The 14566-nt window shown below is 56.7% G+C and overlaps 1 protein-coding gene across 6 annotated transcripts in view; it reads right to left on the reverse strand.

Annotated features, from left to right (window-relative positions):
- The window catches only part of RAPGEF1 (Rap guanine nucleotide exchange factor 1), a 131371-nt gene extending 121782 nt beyond the window's left edge, over positions 1-9589 (reverse strand). For 2 of the 6 annotated variants that reach the window (XM_042964375.1, XM_042964374.1), the window contains exon 1: positions 9485-9589. In XM_042964375.1, coding sequence (XP_042820309.1) covers positions 9485-9545 — 61 coding nt within the window. In that variant the 5' untranslated portion in view covers positions 9546-9589. The remainder of the gene's footprint in view (positions 1-9484) is intronic. The other 4 variants (XM_042964373.1, XM_042964372.1, XM_042964365.1 and 1 more) reach the window with 3 other exon arrangements.
- Positions 9590-14566: the final 4977 nt, after the last annotated feature.

The following is a 14566-nucleotide window of genomic DNA, read 5'->3' on the forward strand; positions in this document are numbered from 1 at the left end:
AAGACTCTGTTAATATGCTCCAGGTACGTCATCTCATTTAACCCTCCCTGGAGGCCATAAGCAGGCGTGGTTATGATCCTCCCGATTTTACAGATAAGGACCGAGGCTTACACAGGCACGGTGACTCGCCCAACATCCCATGCCACCGTACGGGGGAGCTGGAGTCAAGCCCACGGCCATCGGACTCAGAAGCCCAAGCCTCCGTCACTGTTCCCCACGGAGTCCATCCTGCCTTTCTGCAGACGGGGAGCCCGAGGGCTCAGAGGCGTGCTGACGATGCTTCCATGCAGACCCAGGGCCCACGAGGCAGGTCTCCCGACCTCCAGCCCCAGGCCCAGGCTGCTCCTAACGTGAACGAGTGTCAAGAAAGTATGAAAGCCTAAGTCGAAAGTCCCCTGCACATACACAGCACAGGCGGGGGCCAGACTGTCAACTCCCTAAAGGCACAGATGGCCTCTAATCTTCCCAGCACCCTCCACCGCCCTGGCAGACTACTGGCACTCAGCGTGCACTCGGCCATCGATGCAAAGATGGCTGGACGGACGGGTGGGCGGAGAGCTGTCTTAACCAAGGGCCTCTTCCCGCCATTCACGTCCAAAGCAGATTCCCCTACAATATTTTTAGCAAATGTACTTTTTAAGTCACCTCTGAGAAACCAGATGCTGCTTTGAAAACCTGTAGACAGATGCAGAAACACCTTCCCCATCCCCTGAGAGGCTGGAAAGCCCCAGGGGACTCCAGACAAAAGACAATGTGGGCGGCTCCAGGCCAGCCTCCTGGTGGCACCAGACCCCAGATCCAGACTCTCAGAGGGGCCAGGGAACACATGCATTGGAGGAGGGGAGGGGAAGCAACAAAAAACACCCAGGGTCCCCAGCTGGCTCTGCCTCTCACTCGGCACCATGACCTCAGCAAGCCACTTCTTGTCTTACTGCCTCCCTTTCCTCAGCAACTGTCAAATGGGCACAATACCTGCCATTTCACTCTCGTTATAAGAAGAGAACTCATGAAATCGCACACGTATCTAAAGGTGAAGCTCCTAGCACGGTACCTGACATATAGGAAGTACCCAGCAACTGTTAACTGCTGTTCTCTTCAACTGGGAAAAACGCTGTATGACTCCAATACCTTATGATAACCAAAGAACAAAACCCAAAAACAACAGCAAAAAAGAAACACAAAACCCACGTCTAGAGAGGTGTTTTGAAAGCTATGAGGAATTATGTAAGTTTTACCGTGATGATAGTTAAGTGCCACACAATATCGGTGTCATTAAAAGCCAACAAAACAACCCCAATACATCCCACTCCCCCCTTGATATTGCTCACAAAGAATCAGCATTAGAAAGAGTTCTGGGACGGGTTTGGCCACCCCATCAGGTTACAACAGAGGTGCCAGAAGCTCAGGAAGATTAAGCCATTTGCCCAAGGTCACCCACCCAGCATGAAGCAGGGCTCCCTGGCCCCCTTGTGAGCTAGAGCAGGAGAGCCAGGGCCACTGTCCCTCCCAGCATCCCATCCGGCATTCATTAGTGGCCCTTTCAGTGCCTCGGTGGCAGAGGGGTCCCTGGAAATGCAGAGGCCCAGTTTTGCCCAAGTCACAACAGTCGAGAGAATAATGTCATCACAGCCAATGGAAATACAGAAAAATGGGCTGCAGTCCCAACTTGGCCCCCACTCAGCGTATGACCACCGGCAGATCTCAGCTGTTCTGGATCTCAAGATCCCATGCAAAAAAAGGAAAGCTTGTGTCTCAGTTTCCTCCTGCAGTTGAACGAGAACCTCCCGCTGTAAGGATTAAATGAGACCACGTGGGTAAAACACGCAGCACAGGGCCTGGTACGGTAACGTGGGAAGCGTTACTGAAATGCGCTGCTACTATGACTCTTGTGTTTGTCGCTGAAAGGAGGAGCTGAGAGTAGCCAATTCCATGACCCGTGTACAATCACCCATCTCTGTATTCACGGCCAGCCACGTGCAGGAAGGAGGCACACGTGATTATCCATAAGCAGCAAATAAACACAACCACTGTGTCCAACCAGAAGTTCTGGGGTTTTGTTTGCTAGTTTCGGGCCAACTAAGGGGCAGTTGGAGCCACCACACTGCACCGGACTCCACTGTCCCTCTTCACGCCGCGTCCACACCTGCCTCCTCCCTCATCACTCCGCGTCCACGCCTGCCTCCTCCCAAAGGCTGCGTGCAGAAGCCCCGCTCAGGGATTCCACGGGCTGCCGCCACTCTGAACGGCATGGCGCGCGGCCGGGAGCCACGCTTGTCAAGTCCGCGCCGATGGCATAAATGTCTGAAAAACCAGAAAGCAAATGCGTGAACTCTGCCCTTTTGTCTCCGGCCCGGGGAGCACCGCAGGCCACCCAGGCCACCCGGTGCCTGACAGCCCCACTTCTATGCTTTACAAGTAGGGCGGTTTCCTGATCGCAAAAAGCCAGCGAAAAGCAAGGAGCAAGATCGCCTTTCGGGAACTAATGAGAACAGAGGGTCTGAGCTGCGAAGAGGCAGCCACGGTGTTCCAGGAAGACGCAGTCCGACCGCAGGTGGGGACTCCACCACCCACCTTCCGAACCACAGCCTGGAAGGAAAGGTGGGGAGAGACGGTGGCCATCAGACAGCAGACTGTCAATCCAGTAGGTAAATCTCTGCACGGCATCTTCGTTCACAGAGGAGGAGGACGGGACATACGACACTCTGCCTGAGCCCCCGGACAAAGAGGAAAGGGGGAGCCAGGAGCACCCCAGCAGCCTACCTCTCCCGGCCCCCCAGGGAGCACACACTCACAAACAGTCCACAAACAGAGCTGACGGTGCAGGCGGCTCGTCCTAAATAGCACCCAGAGGCCGACTGAAAAAATAAGTAGAGACGAGGACTCTCATCAGGGCCGCGCTGCTGCGGGGAGCAGGCTGAGCAGAACTGGCATATGCCAACGGTTTGGAAATAAAAGGCCAAGTCCCAACTGTTCGGATGCCTGAGAGGACTGTCCCTGTGTGTCCCCTAGTCCCGCACAGCCATTACAAACATCAGTGGCCTGACGGTCGCAGGCTCAGAGGGGAGCGTGGCTCAGTCTCTCACCACGTCGTCGCAGAGCTCCCTCAATAGTGCTCCGAGGCTTTGATCTCAGCCTTCCCGTGAGTTTTCAGACAACTACACCAAAACAGCGATCAACGTATCTGGTTAACACAAGCCCACAACTGTCTGCATATCCTGATCAGATTAGTGGTCCTACTAATTCACCAAGAAACATCCTAACTGGCAATTCAAAACCCAGAAGAAGCTCCATTTAAAGATAATTTTGGGGGTTGCCTGGGTGGCTCAGTCGGTTGAGTGTCTGACTCTTGATTTTGGTTCAGGTCATGACCCCAGGGACATGGGATCGAGCCCCACATTGGGCTCCATGCTGAGTGTGGAGCCTGCTTGAGATTCTCTCTCCCCGCTGCTTGCGTGCTCTCTAAAATAATTAAAATGAAATGAAAAAGGAACAAAAAATAAAGATAATTTTGGGGCACCTGGCTGGCTCAGTCAGTGGACTGTGGGACTCTTGATCTCAGGGTTGCAAGTTCGAGCCCCACGTTGGGTGTGGAGATTACTTAAAAATAAAATCTTAAAAAAATAATAATTTTGAGACTTGGAATCAGAGACCTGAGTTCATCCTATGATAATATCAAGTAAATTCCTTCATTCTTCCAGCGAGTAGCTAGTGAGCATCTATGTCCTAAGCACAGCGATGGCAACCTCGTGGTGGACCAGACAGGCACACTCCTCCAAGAAGCTAATGGTCTCGTCAGGACCCTATCTGTTGATTTTTCTAATGTTTGTTTATTTTTGACAGAGAGAGACAGAGCATGAGTGGGAGAGGGGCAGAGAGAGAGGGAGACACAGAACCCGAAGCAGGCTCCAGGCTCCGAGCTGTCGGCACAGAGCCCGACGTGGGGCTTGAACCCACAGACCGTGAGATCGTGACCTGAGCTGAAGTCAGACGCTCAACCGACTGAGCCACCCAGGCGCCCCAGTATCTGTTGATTTTTAACTTTCAGAAAGGAAAGTGAGGTTTCTGGATGAGCTAAACAATACTGATTTCCCCAAGTGTTTATTTGGGGCCTTCCCATGGAATTCACGATCTGCTGGGGGAAGAGAAGGCACGACGAGCCCAGAGGAGGCTGGTTTTGGAAGAGAAGGCTGAGTGCATCCTGGAAGTAAGTTTTCACACTGCTCACTGGAGGACCCAAGGAGGATCCTCAGGGGCCACCGCTGAACAGGAAGGATTCACGGTCCTCAAAGTTTCTGATGGCCCTCTTCCACAGAGATAAGGACCTGCCACCTTCAAACAGAACAAAGAAGCACTAACTTGAGAGTCTCATGCCTTCAGAGCACCGATGGGGAAAACGAGACCCTGGAAAGGGAAAGAGTCGCCCAAGCTCACAATGACAGGTCTCAGTCTTAGTCAAATGGCCGAAACACATGGCTAGAACCAAGATGACAGATCCCTTCATCAATTCACAAACTGTGGGTTTTGTTTTTCATCATAAAACAGCCTTCGGGGCAAGGTGGGTGACGAATCAGGGGAACACCTGTCCCGGCAGCGAGGCGCCCGGTCGGATCCTTCGTGGGCGCGGCAGCCGGCAGCACTCTGTCCAGTGCGTCATCTTATTATGGCAACGGGGAACACGTCCAGCTGGACTGAAGTAAGACCCAGCCCCGTGCTCAGGGCATTCTCCAATCCGGGCTAATTTGGGAAATGATTTTTCTGCAAGCTCACACATGACTCATCTTCACGGCCTCCCATCAGGTCCGTCGGCCGCGAGGAATCCCATTCAAAACACCTCTGCCAACAGCTGTGCAGGCGACCAGGCAACATTTGGGGCCGCGGTGGCTGCTTTTGTGAAACGCAGCCCACACCCATGCCATTTATCTCCCTCAAGGACTGCTAATGTTGTTAGTGTTATTAGTATCACACGCAGCCTAAAGACTACGCTGGGCCTACCTTTATTTAACTGAGTTGCTGTCGTTTTCCCCCCCTTAGGGAAGACCAGAAACAGAAACGTGACCAAGAATCAAGATGAAAGCTACTGTGTGCCCAGCACCACGGGAGGCTCTAAGCGGTGCTCTGTGAAGGGGGAACGGTGGCCGGGCAGGGAGCTGGAGACCGGCCGCCTGCTCGGTCCCCCACACCTTCCTGGATCTTGGTTGTCCTCAGGCGCAAAATAGGGAGAATGAGCCCTGACCCAGCCCCCAGGACGGTCCCGCGGGTGGAGTGAAAGGAGGCTGTCTCTCGATGCATTCTCAGAATGAAAGGACGCTGCAGAAATGCTCAAGACCATTTTGATGTTACTCTTGGACCGGGACCCTGGGAGGGCCGGTCTTCTTCGGACGCCGTGCCGTGAGGCGTCACGGCGTTTGCCTCCGAGGACAGGCTGCGTAAGGTGCACGTGTGAGTGAATGAAGGCCCACCGGGAGCCACAAAAATGTCGTATGCGTTGACTGGATTCATCTTGACCACAAAGATTGTTAAGGGGGGGAGGGGGGGAGGGGGGGAGGGGAGGAGGAGGAAGTGTAAAATCTGAGAGAAGTTTAAAATTGACCCAAACCCAGTGAGTGCTGATCCACAGGAACTTGCTACGGCCTCGTGGGACGGCACGCGTACTTTTCCGCTGTTCTGAGAAAAAAGCGCAACGACGAAAACTCACTACGCACGCAGTCAGGATAAATGTTGCTTTTTAATTTGCAACAAAAGCCTCTCCACACATCTGAAAAACATACACTGGAGTCTGAGACGCCGTGTTTATTCTGTCCTCAGGCGGTGCACTGGGGAGCGTGTACCACATCGGCCCCAGCGGGCAGTTCGGGGTCACAGGGAGCCTGTAGAACTGGCCGGGGGGCTCGGTGAGTGACAGTCTACGTTCTCACGGTGTCTATTCTGAGTATCTGCCCAGTTAGGAGGTGAGGCCCAGGAGGGGGGTGGGGCGGTGGGTTGTATTCCAAGGACCAGAACAAGTCCAGGCCCCTTAGGAGATGCTGGACAAAGCATCTGCGATGCACAAACGAGCAAGGGAGACTCTGATGGGCGGTCAGTAAAACCAGAACCCCCTTCCTCCCTATCCCTGCGTTGTGCCCCTGCTAACTCGCCCCACCCTCTGAGTCTCACCCTGAATCTCAGCTCCCCACAGAGCTAGCCTCCTGATACCTGCCCCCGCCCTAAGTCTGACGTGACCCCTCCTAACCTCTCCGGTGCTCCCCACACTGCCAGGGCCAGGGCCTGTGTGCTCGGTGATGTCTGCTGAGTTCAACGCCAGCTCCCCGGAGCCTCGTGCGGAGCTGGACAGAGCCTTCCTGGACTGAGGAAGGAATCGATGGAGGAATGGGGCAAAGATTTCAAAGTCCGGATGAAACGCGAACACACACAAATGGTGTCTCCAAGGAAGGGGCTGCAGACTCAAATGTCAACGGCCCAAGTGGGAAACAGGAATCCGAGACGTGGCTGGTGGGGGGAGTGGCGCCCACCCCCTGCCCCACCCCGCCACCTGGTAGGAAACAAGGCCGCAGAGTTACCAGAGTTTGTCATTTTTCAAGAGAACCAGAAATCTGAGATATGTGAGCGATTTCCTGACTTTTAAGGGCCGGCCATCAATTCCTTCCTCTTTCTTCGGCAACGCGTATGGCTCAAACACAACACATCTATGGACAGAACCCAGCCCGGAGCCACCAGCCTGCCACCTCCGCGCATAGGCAAGAGCGGCGTTTTAGTTCCAGACACGCAGGGCATCAACCGTCCGCACACGATGCGTTTGCTGGAACTGTGAACCAACTGAACGCCATCGTACCTGCGTGCAACAGGAATCGTCTTCGCCGGCTCCACCAAAGTGGCCTTGGAGCGGCCACACGCGTCTCCTGCCGGTGCCCTCGCTCAGAACTAGTCCCGCTTGGCTCCCAGGGCAGAGTCTCTTCTCTCTGCCAGGCCTCCCTCCGCACAAGCTCACCCCGGGGAGCTCCCTGATCCATACGCCTCCGCCCTCCAACATCAGCCCTCCTCCGCCAAAGCTAACCGGACAAGGCCCCGACCGGCCAGCCAGCTGACCCTCCGCCGCCCTCTGGAACCCAGGCCGTCTCGATCTGGGAGCAGAGATGACCGGAGACAGCACAAACTGAGGCTTGCCTTTCCGTGTCCCCAAAGAAACGGCAGGTAGACCCTGGGAGGAAGGCAGTGGGCGTCCCCCTCCCCCAGCCAGGCACTGCTGAGTCAGTATACTGAAGAGCGGCATGGCAGACCCCAGAAGATCTCCCCCCGGAGACCCCCAGTGACTCTTCAGCCTCTATGACTTGCCAGGGACTCACTTGCTAACAGGAGTCGCTGCTGCACCCAAAGCCCTTCCCTTGGAAGGAAACACTCTGCTGGTGGCTTAGGAGAAGGGCTGTTTAGAAAACGCCAACAGGAACCTCATCCAAACGCAAGGAGAAGCGCGCCTGTAATGACCAGCAGGGACCCCCAGGGAGACGCACCCTTCATTCCAGGGGCGCCCCCATCTTCCCCGACGACCGTGAGGCACAGCCAAAGGCCGTAGGCACCACGGGCTTCCCGCTAGCTCCACACAAGGTGCCAACCTCAGAACTTTCTCGCTTAGCTGCCTCTCACCCAATGCATTTTCCTCCCGAGTTTCCCGCGGCCCCGGGTCGGCCCCTTCCTCTCTGCCCTCCCCCCCGCCACCTCCACTCCACCTGGGCACCCCCCCCACCCTCTCTTCGGAGCCCAGCACGAGCCCCGTCCCCTCCAGGGCCTCCCCCATTCCCTCGCTGTCCCCAGGCCCCGGCTCTGGCTGCAGCGCCTATCAGGTGGCCCGGGAGTCCGGGGTCAGGCTAGGTCCGGCCCTCCCTGCCTCAGAGAAGCTTCTCTGAAGAAGGAGCTTACTGGTGTCTCCGTCTGCGGCAGACCCTCGCGGAAGGAGGTGCCCAGAGAGGGCGAGGGGCTAATCTATGCTGAAAGCAACTGGCCTTAGGAACCCCCCCGCCCCCTTCTCGAGGTAACAGAGCACACAACTGAAGACTCATTTTATCTGACAGGTCTGCGCTGTGGAAGGCGGTCCGCGGGACGACACGTGCTTTTCAGCTCACTTTTTCCTTTTCCTCGATTCTCACGTTTTTGACAATGAACGTATCCTAAGCAGAGAAAACCCTGCCATTTACTTATGTATTTAAAGCAAACAATCTGACCTGCCCAACAGCACCCTTCGGAGACACTATTCACGGGGCTCCTGAGAAACGCTGCACAAATTAACCCCAGGTATTTCTGGAATGGTACGTGTGCCGAGAAGCAGCTCGCGGTCACTGGGCACGGCCCTGATGAGAAGCTGAGAGAAATACCCAAGAAACAGCCCCTGAAACCGAGGGCCCTGCCCCTGAGGAAGGCAGCCAGGCCCGCAGTGGATGGCCAGCTGCCCTCTCGCTGGGTGGCCAGCCCGTAGGAACACACTGAGAGGCCCTGAGCCTGTAAAACCACCATCAAATCCTCTCCCACCGAGAACCTGCAAGGATTTACTAAGCACCACTTGTAAGGTGCTCAGCACAGAGCCGGATGTATAGAAAACCCTCAATAAAGGCGACAGAAATTTCCTTCCTGTGCTTAAACCACAGCCCTGCAAGTCCCCACCCACCCCCCCACCCCTTCCGAGTCCCCTCCTGAGGCCCAGCGCAGAAGAGTATATGGGTTCCGCCTGGGCAGAAGGCGCCACTTCCCAAATCAATGCAACTTGCCCCTCGGCAGCCCCTAAAAGCCTGCCTTGCACCACTCGGCCGCCAAGCTAGGCTGGCGCCCAGGCGATGACAAGCAACGGTGTCCCCCGCACAGGAGCCCTGGCCTGCCCGCCCACCTCACCTGGGACCCAGGGATTCGCCCCGCAGGGGGCCGCTGGCCAGAGCCGCCCCGGGCCCCCCACCCGCACCCCGGAGGCACGGCCCTAACGGAGTCTTTGGGGACTCTGACCCCCAGCACGGGCAGAAGCCCGGTGATGGGAAGGCAGCTCTCCGAGGTTTCTAGGAAACACACAAAGAGATGAGGTGATCATCGCCCCCAAACCCGCAGGCTCCCTCCGGGCCCTGCTGCCGGAGCTCAGCGCGGCGCCAGCGGGGAAGGCGAGCGAGCCCCGAAGGCGCCCAGACACATCCTGCCTGCTTCCTCCGAAGCCAGCGAAGCGGCCGCTTCGGGTTCAACGTACACCCGGGGCCCGGCAGAAGTGACACCTTTCGGGGCTCGGCTCCGCCCGCCGGGGGAAGAACGGCCGCGCGCCCGGGCTCCCGTCCCGCTCCCCACGCGCCCCGGGGGCCCGAATCCCGCCGGCCCCGCCGCCCCGGGAGCGCCAGCAGGCCGGCGCGCCGAGACGGCCCCCGCGGGGCGGCGGGGCGGCGGGGCCCCAGGCCTGGGCGGCGGCTCGCCCCGGCGCCCGCGCCCCTGCAGGCCCGCCCCTCCCGCCCGGCGCCGCGCTCACCTGCTTTCTCGAGCTTGCCGGACATTTCCGGGCTGCGCCGGAGGCCGAGGCCGCCGCTCATGGGGCCCGGGCCGGGCCGCTGCGGGGCCACAGGCCGGCGCGGCCGCCGCTCGCCTCGGCCCTGGCTCGCCGCGCCTCACACCCGCGCCGGCATGGCGGGCTCCGCGGGCCGCGGCCTGTGCGCTCGGCCAGCGGCGCTCCCGCCCGCCCGGGGCCGCCGCCGCCGCTCCCGCCGCCGGCCGCCGCCGCTCCGCCTCCTCCGCTCTCGCCGCCGCCGCCGCCGCTGCCGCTTCCCGGGCCCGAGAGCCGGCCGCAGCGCCGCGCTGCTGCCGCCGCCGCCGCCACCGCCGCCGCCCGCCGCCCGCCTCGGCCGCGGCCAGAGCGCCACCTGCCGGGCGCCCGCCACGCCGCCGCGAGCCCAGCGCCCCCTGCCGGCCCGGAGCCGGCCCGAGCCTCCCGTCTGGGAGGCGGCGCCCCCTGCCGGCCCGGAGTCTCCACGCCGGGGCGAGGCGCCGACCCGCAGCAGCACCCCTGCCCGCGCAGAGCCCGCACCGCCACCCACCGCCGCAGAGCCAGCACCCCCACCGGGGCTCCACAGCCATCACATTGACCCCAACCAGGACTCAGCGGCCCCTGCCCACCCGGCCTGACCTTCTCGCCGGAGGCACATGCCGACCCGGAGCGTCCAAGCCAGGGCTTGGGACTGACGCACTCACCCGCATCATGCCGGACTCGGAGTCCTCTTAGGGCCAGAATTTCCTCGCCAGAGGCTGGGAATGACCCCCCCAACCGGCCCTCAGCACCCTCTACCGGGGCTGGGAGCCCGTCCTGACCCTGCTACCCGAGACACAGCACCTCCTGCTGGCCTGGAGTCTCCAAGCCGGGACCCGGGAGTGATCTCCCCCACGCAGAGTTCAGGGTCCTCCCTTGGGCCCAGAGCTCAGCATGTCCCCCTGATACAGGACACACTGCTCCTTTCCAAACTCTAGCCTCCATGAGGGAACCAGTGACTGACTCCACCCAGGATTCAGAGCCCCATGCTAGCCCACAGTCCGCGAAAAGTCATGGGGCCAGTCTCCCCTCGGGTCAGCTGGGTGTCGCAGCCCCTGCTAGCTAAGTCAGCTGGCCGGGTCTCGGCTTGACCCACTCCAGACCCTGTGCTCCCTGCCATCATAAGGACTCCAGGCTCTGGACTGCCCTGCCCTCCCCTGCTCTCCCCATCTGATACTCAGCACCCCCTGAAGGCAAGAGCCACCTGGCCAGTCTGACCCCACCCAGAGCCCAGTGTCTCCAGAGTCTCAGAACCTCCGTCTATGCCAAGGCTTGGGCCCAACCCATAGGACAAGAGACCCCTGCCTGCCCTACTCATTGGATCCCCAGCTGGGGGCTATTTATGCTTCTAGTTTGGAGCTCAGGTGTGAACCTTTCCTAGCATGGTGATTACTTAAGCAAATGTCATTAATTTAAGAATCAAGGACCCTGCTAGAGCCAGGCACTGTGATGGGTGCTATGTGTCCCACAAAAATGCACATGGTCGGTTCTTTCCTCCAAAGAAGTCACACTTGGAGAGGCAAAGTTAAATCATATAATGCAAGTATAAATCTTAGTAACATACTTTGGTAACACAAGGGATAGTCACATGTAGAAAAATGCCCTTCTCCCTGCTCATTGTTCTTGGCCCGAGGTAGAATACAGAAAAGCAACACAAAACCAACTCAACTAGTTTTCCCTCCTGTGTCTCTTGACATAGGTAAATTAAATAATCTGGTGATGAGGACAGGATTTGGGAGAGGTGCAGGGAGAAGGGGAGGCTGATGTTGCAAGAGATTTCCTGTTTCCATCCACCTGGACGCTGGGGTGGGTTTCCTGATTCTGGAACTGATAGCAGCCACATTTTCAGAGTCGTCGATTCCAGCTCTCTGGGAGTCAAAGGCAAAGCCAAAGATTGACACATTCACGTCTCTTTTAGAGCTAACGAATGGCTGCTCGGAGCCGGGGTGGCACTTCTCAGCTCTCTTGGAAGCCACATCACCAGGAAAAACTGGCCCCTGGCCCCTGGCCCCAGACCCACCTCCCCAACACTCCCAAACCTGCCCCAGTCCTTCTAGGCTTCTGAGCTAAGGAGGGCCAGTATTTTAGGCCCCAAATCCTTGGTGCAAAGTAGAAAATTAGACTCAAATAGTAAGCCCAGTCAGGGGTTCATGAGAGTAAAACCAAGTATATGTAATAAACCATAACATATCAAGTGGCGAGGGATTTTCAAACAATAGAGTACTTTCTGAATGGACCTTACTTAACGAAGGTTTTTCACCAAACGTGTTTGTGGCTGTCACAGAACACACACAGGTTAATGAGGCAAACGAATTCCTAAAGCTCTCTTCTTCCCACCTCGGAGCCTTCTCTCACGCTGGGCTTTCTGCCTGCCGTGTTCTCTCTCCTCTGCTCCACCTGGCTCCTTCCTGGTCGTGTTTCACTTCCCCATCTGTCACTTCTCTGGGGGCCCCTTCCTGCCGCCCCCAATAGGGCCAGCTCCCTGGCCCTGGTCGGGATGCTTGATTTCATGGTCAGAAGCCCGGCTCAGCTTGGTTAGAGCAAAAGGGAGTTTGTTGGACGTCGCAAATAGCAAAGCAGGGATACAGCCAGGACCGACACAGCCACTTCTAGACTCTGAAACCATGGCATTGCCCCTCTGGGTTGGGTCTCTTCCTGGCTGGTCTCTCCCCGCCTAGTGGTGGAGCTGGGCACCAGCAGACTCATTAGCCTAGTCTGGGTCACATGACTATCCTGAACCAATGACCGCAGGGGCGGGGGCAGAATATGCAAATCGGCCAGGTCCGCACCAAGCTCGAGAAAGCTCCGAGTGGACGCCGTAGAACCGGCATGTGGGACAGGGGAAGGGCATGTGCTCAAGGCAATACGGGGGGGAGGGGAGACACGCTGGTGAGGCAAAGCCAGGACGTCCGTCTTGCCATCTCAGACGGCAGAGAGCCTCGTGGGATTCCATGTCATAGCACGTGCCTCCCTCTAGTTCGCTAGTTTCTTGGATCTGTTTAATGCCTGTCCCCTTCAGGACACTGGGTCCACGCAGGTGGGGAGGACTTGTTTGTACCCATGGATTTCAATTTACAGGGGTGACTCGGTGGCGACAAAGGGAGGCCAATGCCACTGGAAGAACATATTACTTGGATTTCCCAAGGAGAGGAGCACACCATACCAGGCGGGGCGGCTTGAGGAGCACGGGGAGGGGACACAGGGGGCAGAAGCAGCAGTAAGGGAAAAGCTTAGGCCAGAGCCTGTATTGGGGTTTCTTCAGGAAAGGCAAGGCAGGGCAGAGTGAACAGTTTAGGGTTGCCTAGAGGGAATAATCCCAACGGGCTCCGGGAAATAGGGGTGGTCTCCAGTCGCCGGGCCCTGGGATGATTTAGGGCAGGGGACATACCTGCTTGGTGTGTGAGAGGTGTTGCAAGGTTTGCTTCCTTTCCCATCTTCGAGAATTCGCTAGCCTGGGGGAGGGCAGTCTCTCCCAGGCTGGCAGATTTTTAAGACGTCAAAACACAAGACAGGGGGGTTCCCCCGGAGGCTTAGCCAGTTGAGCATCTGACTTTGGCTCGGGCGGTGATCTCACGGTTCATGGGTTCCAGCCCCATGTCGGGCTCTGTGCTGACAGCTAGAGCCTGGAGCCTGCTTCGGATTGTGTCTCCCCCTCTCTCTGCTCCTCCCCTGCTCCCACTCGCTCGCTCTCTCTCAAAAATACATTCAAAAATAAAAATAAACCACCCTGGTAAAGATAAGTGTACAGTCAAATTCAGAACACTCTCTAATACCGTAATATGGTGTGTTCAACATTTAATTCTTGTATTTAAAGGACAAAAATGTTAACTACAATAATTTATTAATAGATACAGAATATAAAAAGATGCAAACTGTGATGTCAAAGACCTAAAATAGGAAGCCCAGGAAAAAGGAAGGACAAGCCAGATGACCACTGTGTAGCTCTCTACCTCCACGGTGGGAGGGACAGCCAGGCAGGTGGCCAGGGGCTGCCCAGAGAGACTGTCGGAGGTGTGGCCCCTTCCAAAAGGGTCACATTCTCTTCTTGGCAGTTGCAGATGACATTCAGCTGTCGGGACGACAGTTCAGTGAGACTAAGGCAGAGTGAGGCTGGTGGTTCCGGGGCTCAGCTGCGATTGTTGGCAATCCGTTTGTAGGTGCCTGCCCCGGACTCCCCAGATGCATCACCAGCTCCCCGAGGATAAAGAGTATGGAGTCACTACGTCTTTACCGCACAAACAGGAGGTGTCGTGCATGATAGTGGCGGTAACGGTAATAAGGGTTTGCCACGGCTGGTGTGTGCTTAGTAGCTGCCTCAGTCCTCACGGTGATCCTGGGAGGGTAAGGGGTCTAGATCAGGGAGTATTTGGCCACACGTTATGAAGCCTGCCAGTGTGAGAGGCCTGGCTGCTGTCATTTCTTCCAGCAATTTGGTAAGTGTTACAGCTGGCCTGTTGAGCCAGGAAATTGTGCAAGAAATGTAGTAAACACTTAATTAGCAAACAGCACAGGCGAACCCGCACACACGTATCTCTTCTGCCCCCTAGTGACCATTTAGAATTCTAAGCTCCGTTTGCTAAAAGCCCTTAAAAAAAAAAAAAAAAGCAACGTACTCTCATTTTACAAGTCTTTAAGTGTTGATCACAGAAAACATGTGTCATTACTAGGAAAAATAACAGAGACAAAGAAAATAAAAGCGAGAGTCTCCCTTTCACTCACGGGAGGTAAAAGTGTATATCCTTCCAGACTTTTCCCTTTAAAAAAGAATGTTTATTTTGTTTATTAAAATTTATTTATTATTAAATAAATGTTTATTTATTATCTGAATTTGACTATACACTTATCTGTACCAGTGTGGTTTCTTTAAATTTATTTTTGAGAGAGAGAGAGAGCGAGTGGGAGCAGGGGAGGGGCAGAGAAAGAAGGAGACACAGAATCCAAAGGCAGAGAGAGAGGGAGAGGGAGGGAATCCCAAGCAGGCTTCACGCTGTCAGCACGGAGCCCTACAAGGGTTGGATCTCACAACAGTGA

The sequence above is a fragment of the Panthera tigris genome, chromosome D4, assembly GCF_018350195.1.
Source record: "Panthera tigris isolate Pti1 chromosome D4, P.tigris_Pti1_mat1.1, whole genome shotgun sequence".
In the NCBI taxonomy this organism is placed as follows: Eukaryota; Metazoa; Chordata; class Mammalia; order Carnivora; family Felidae; genus Panthera; species Panthera tigris.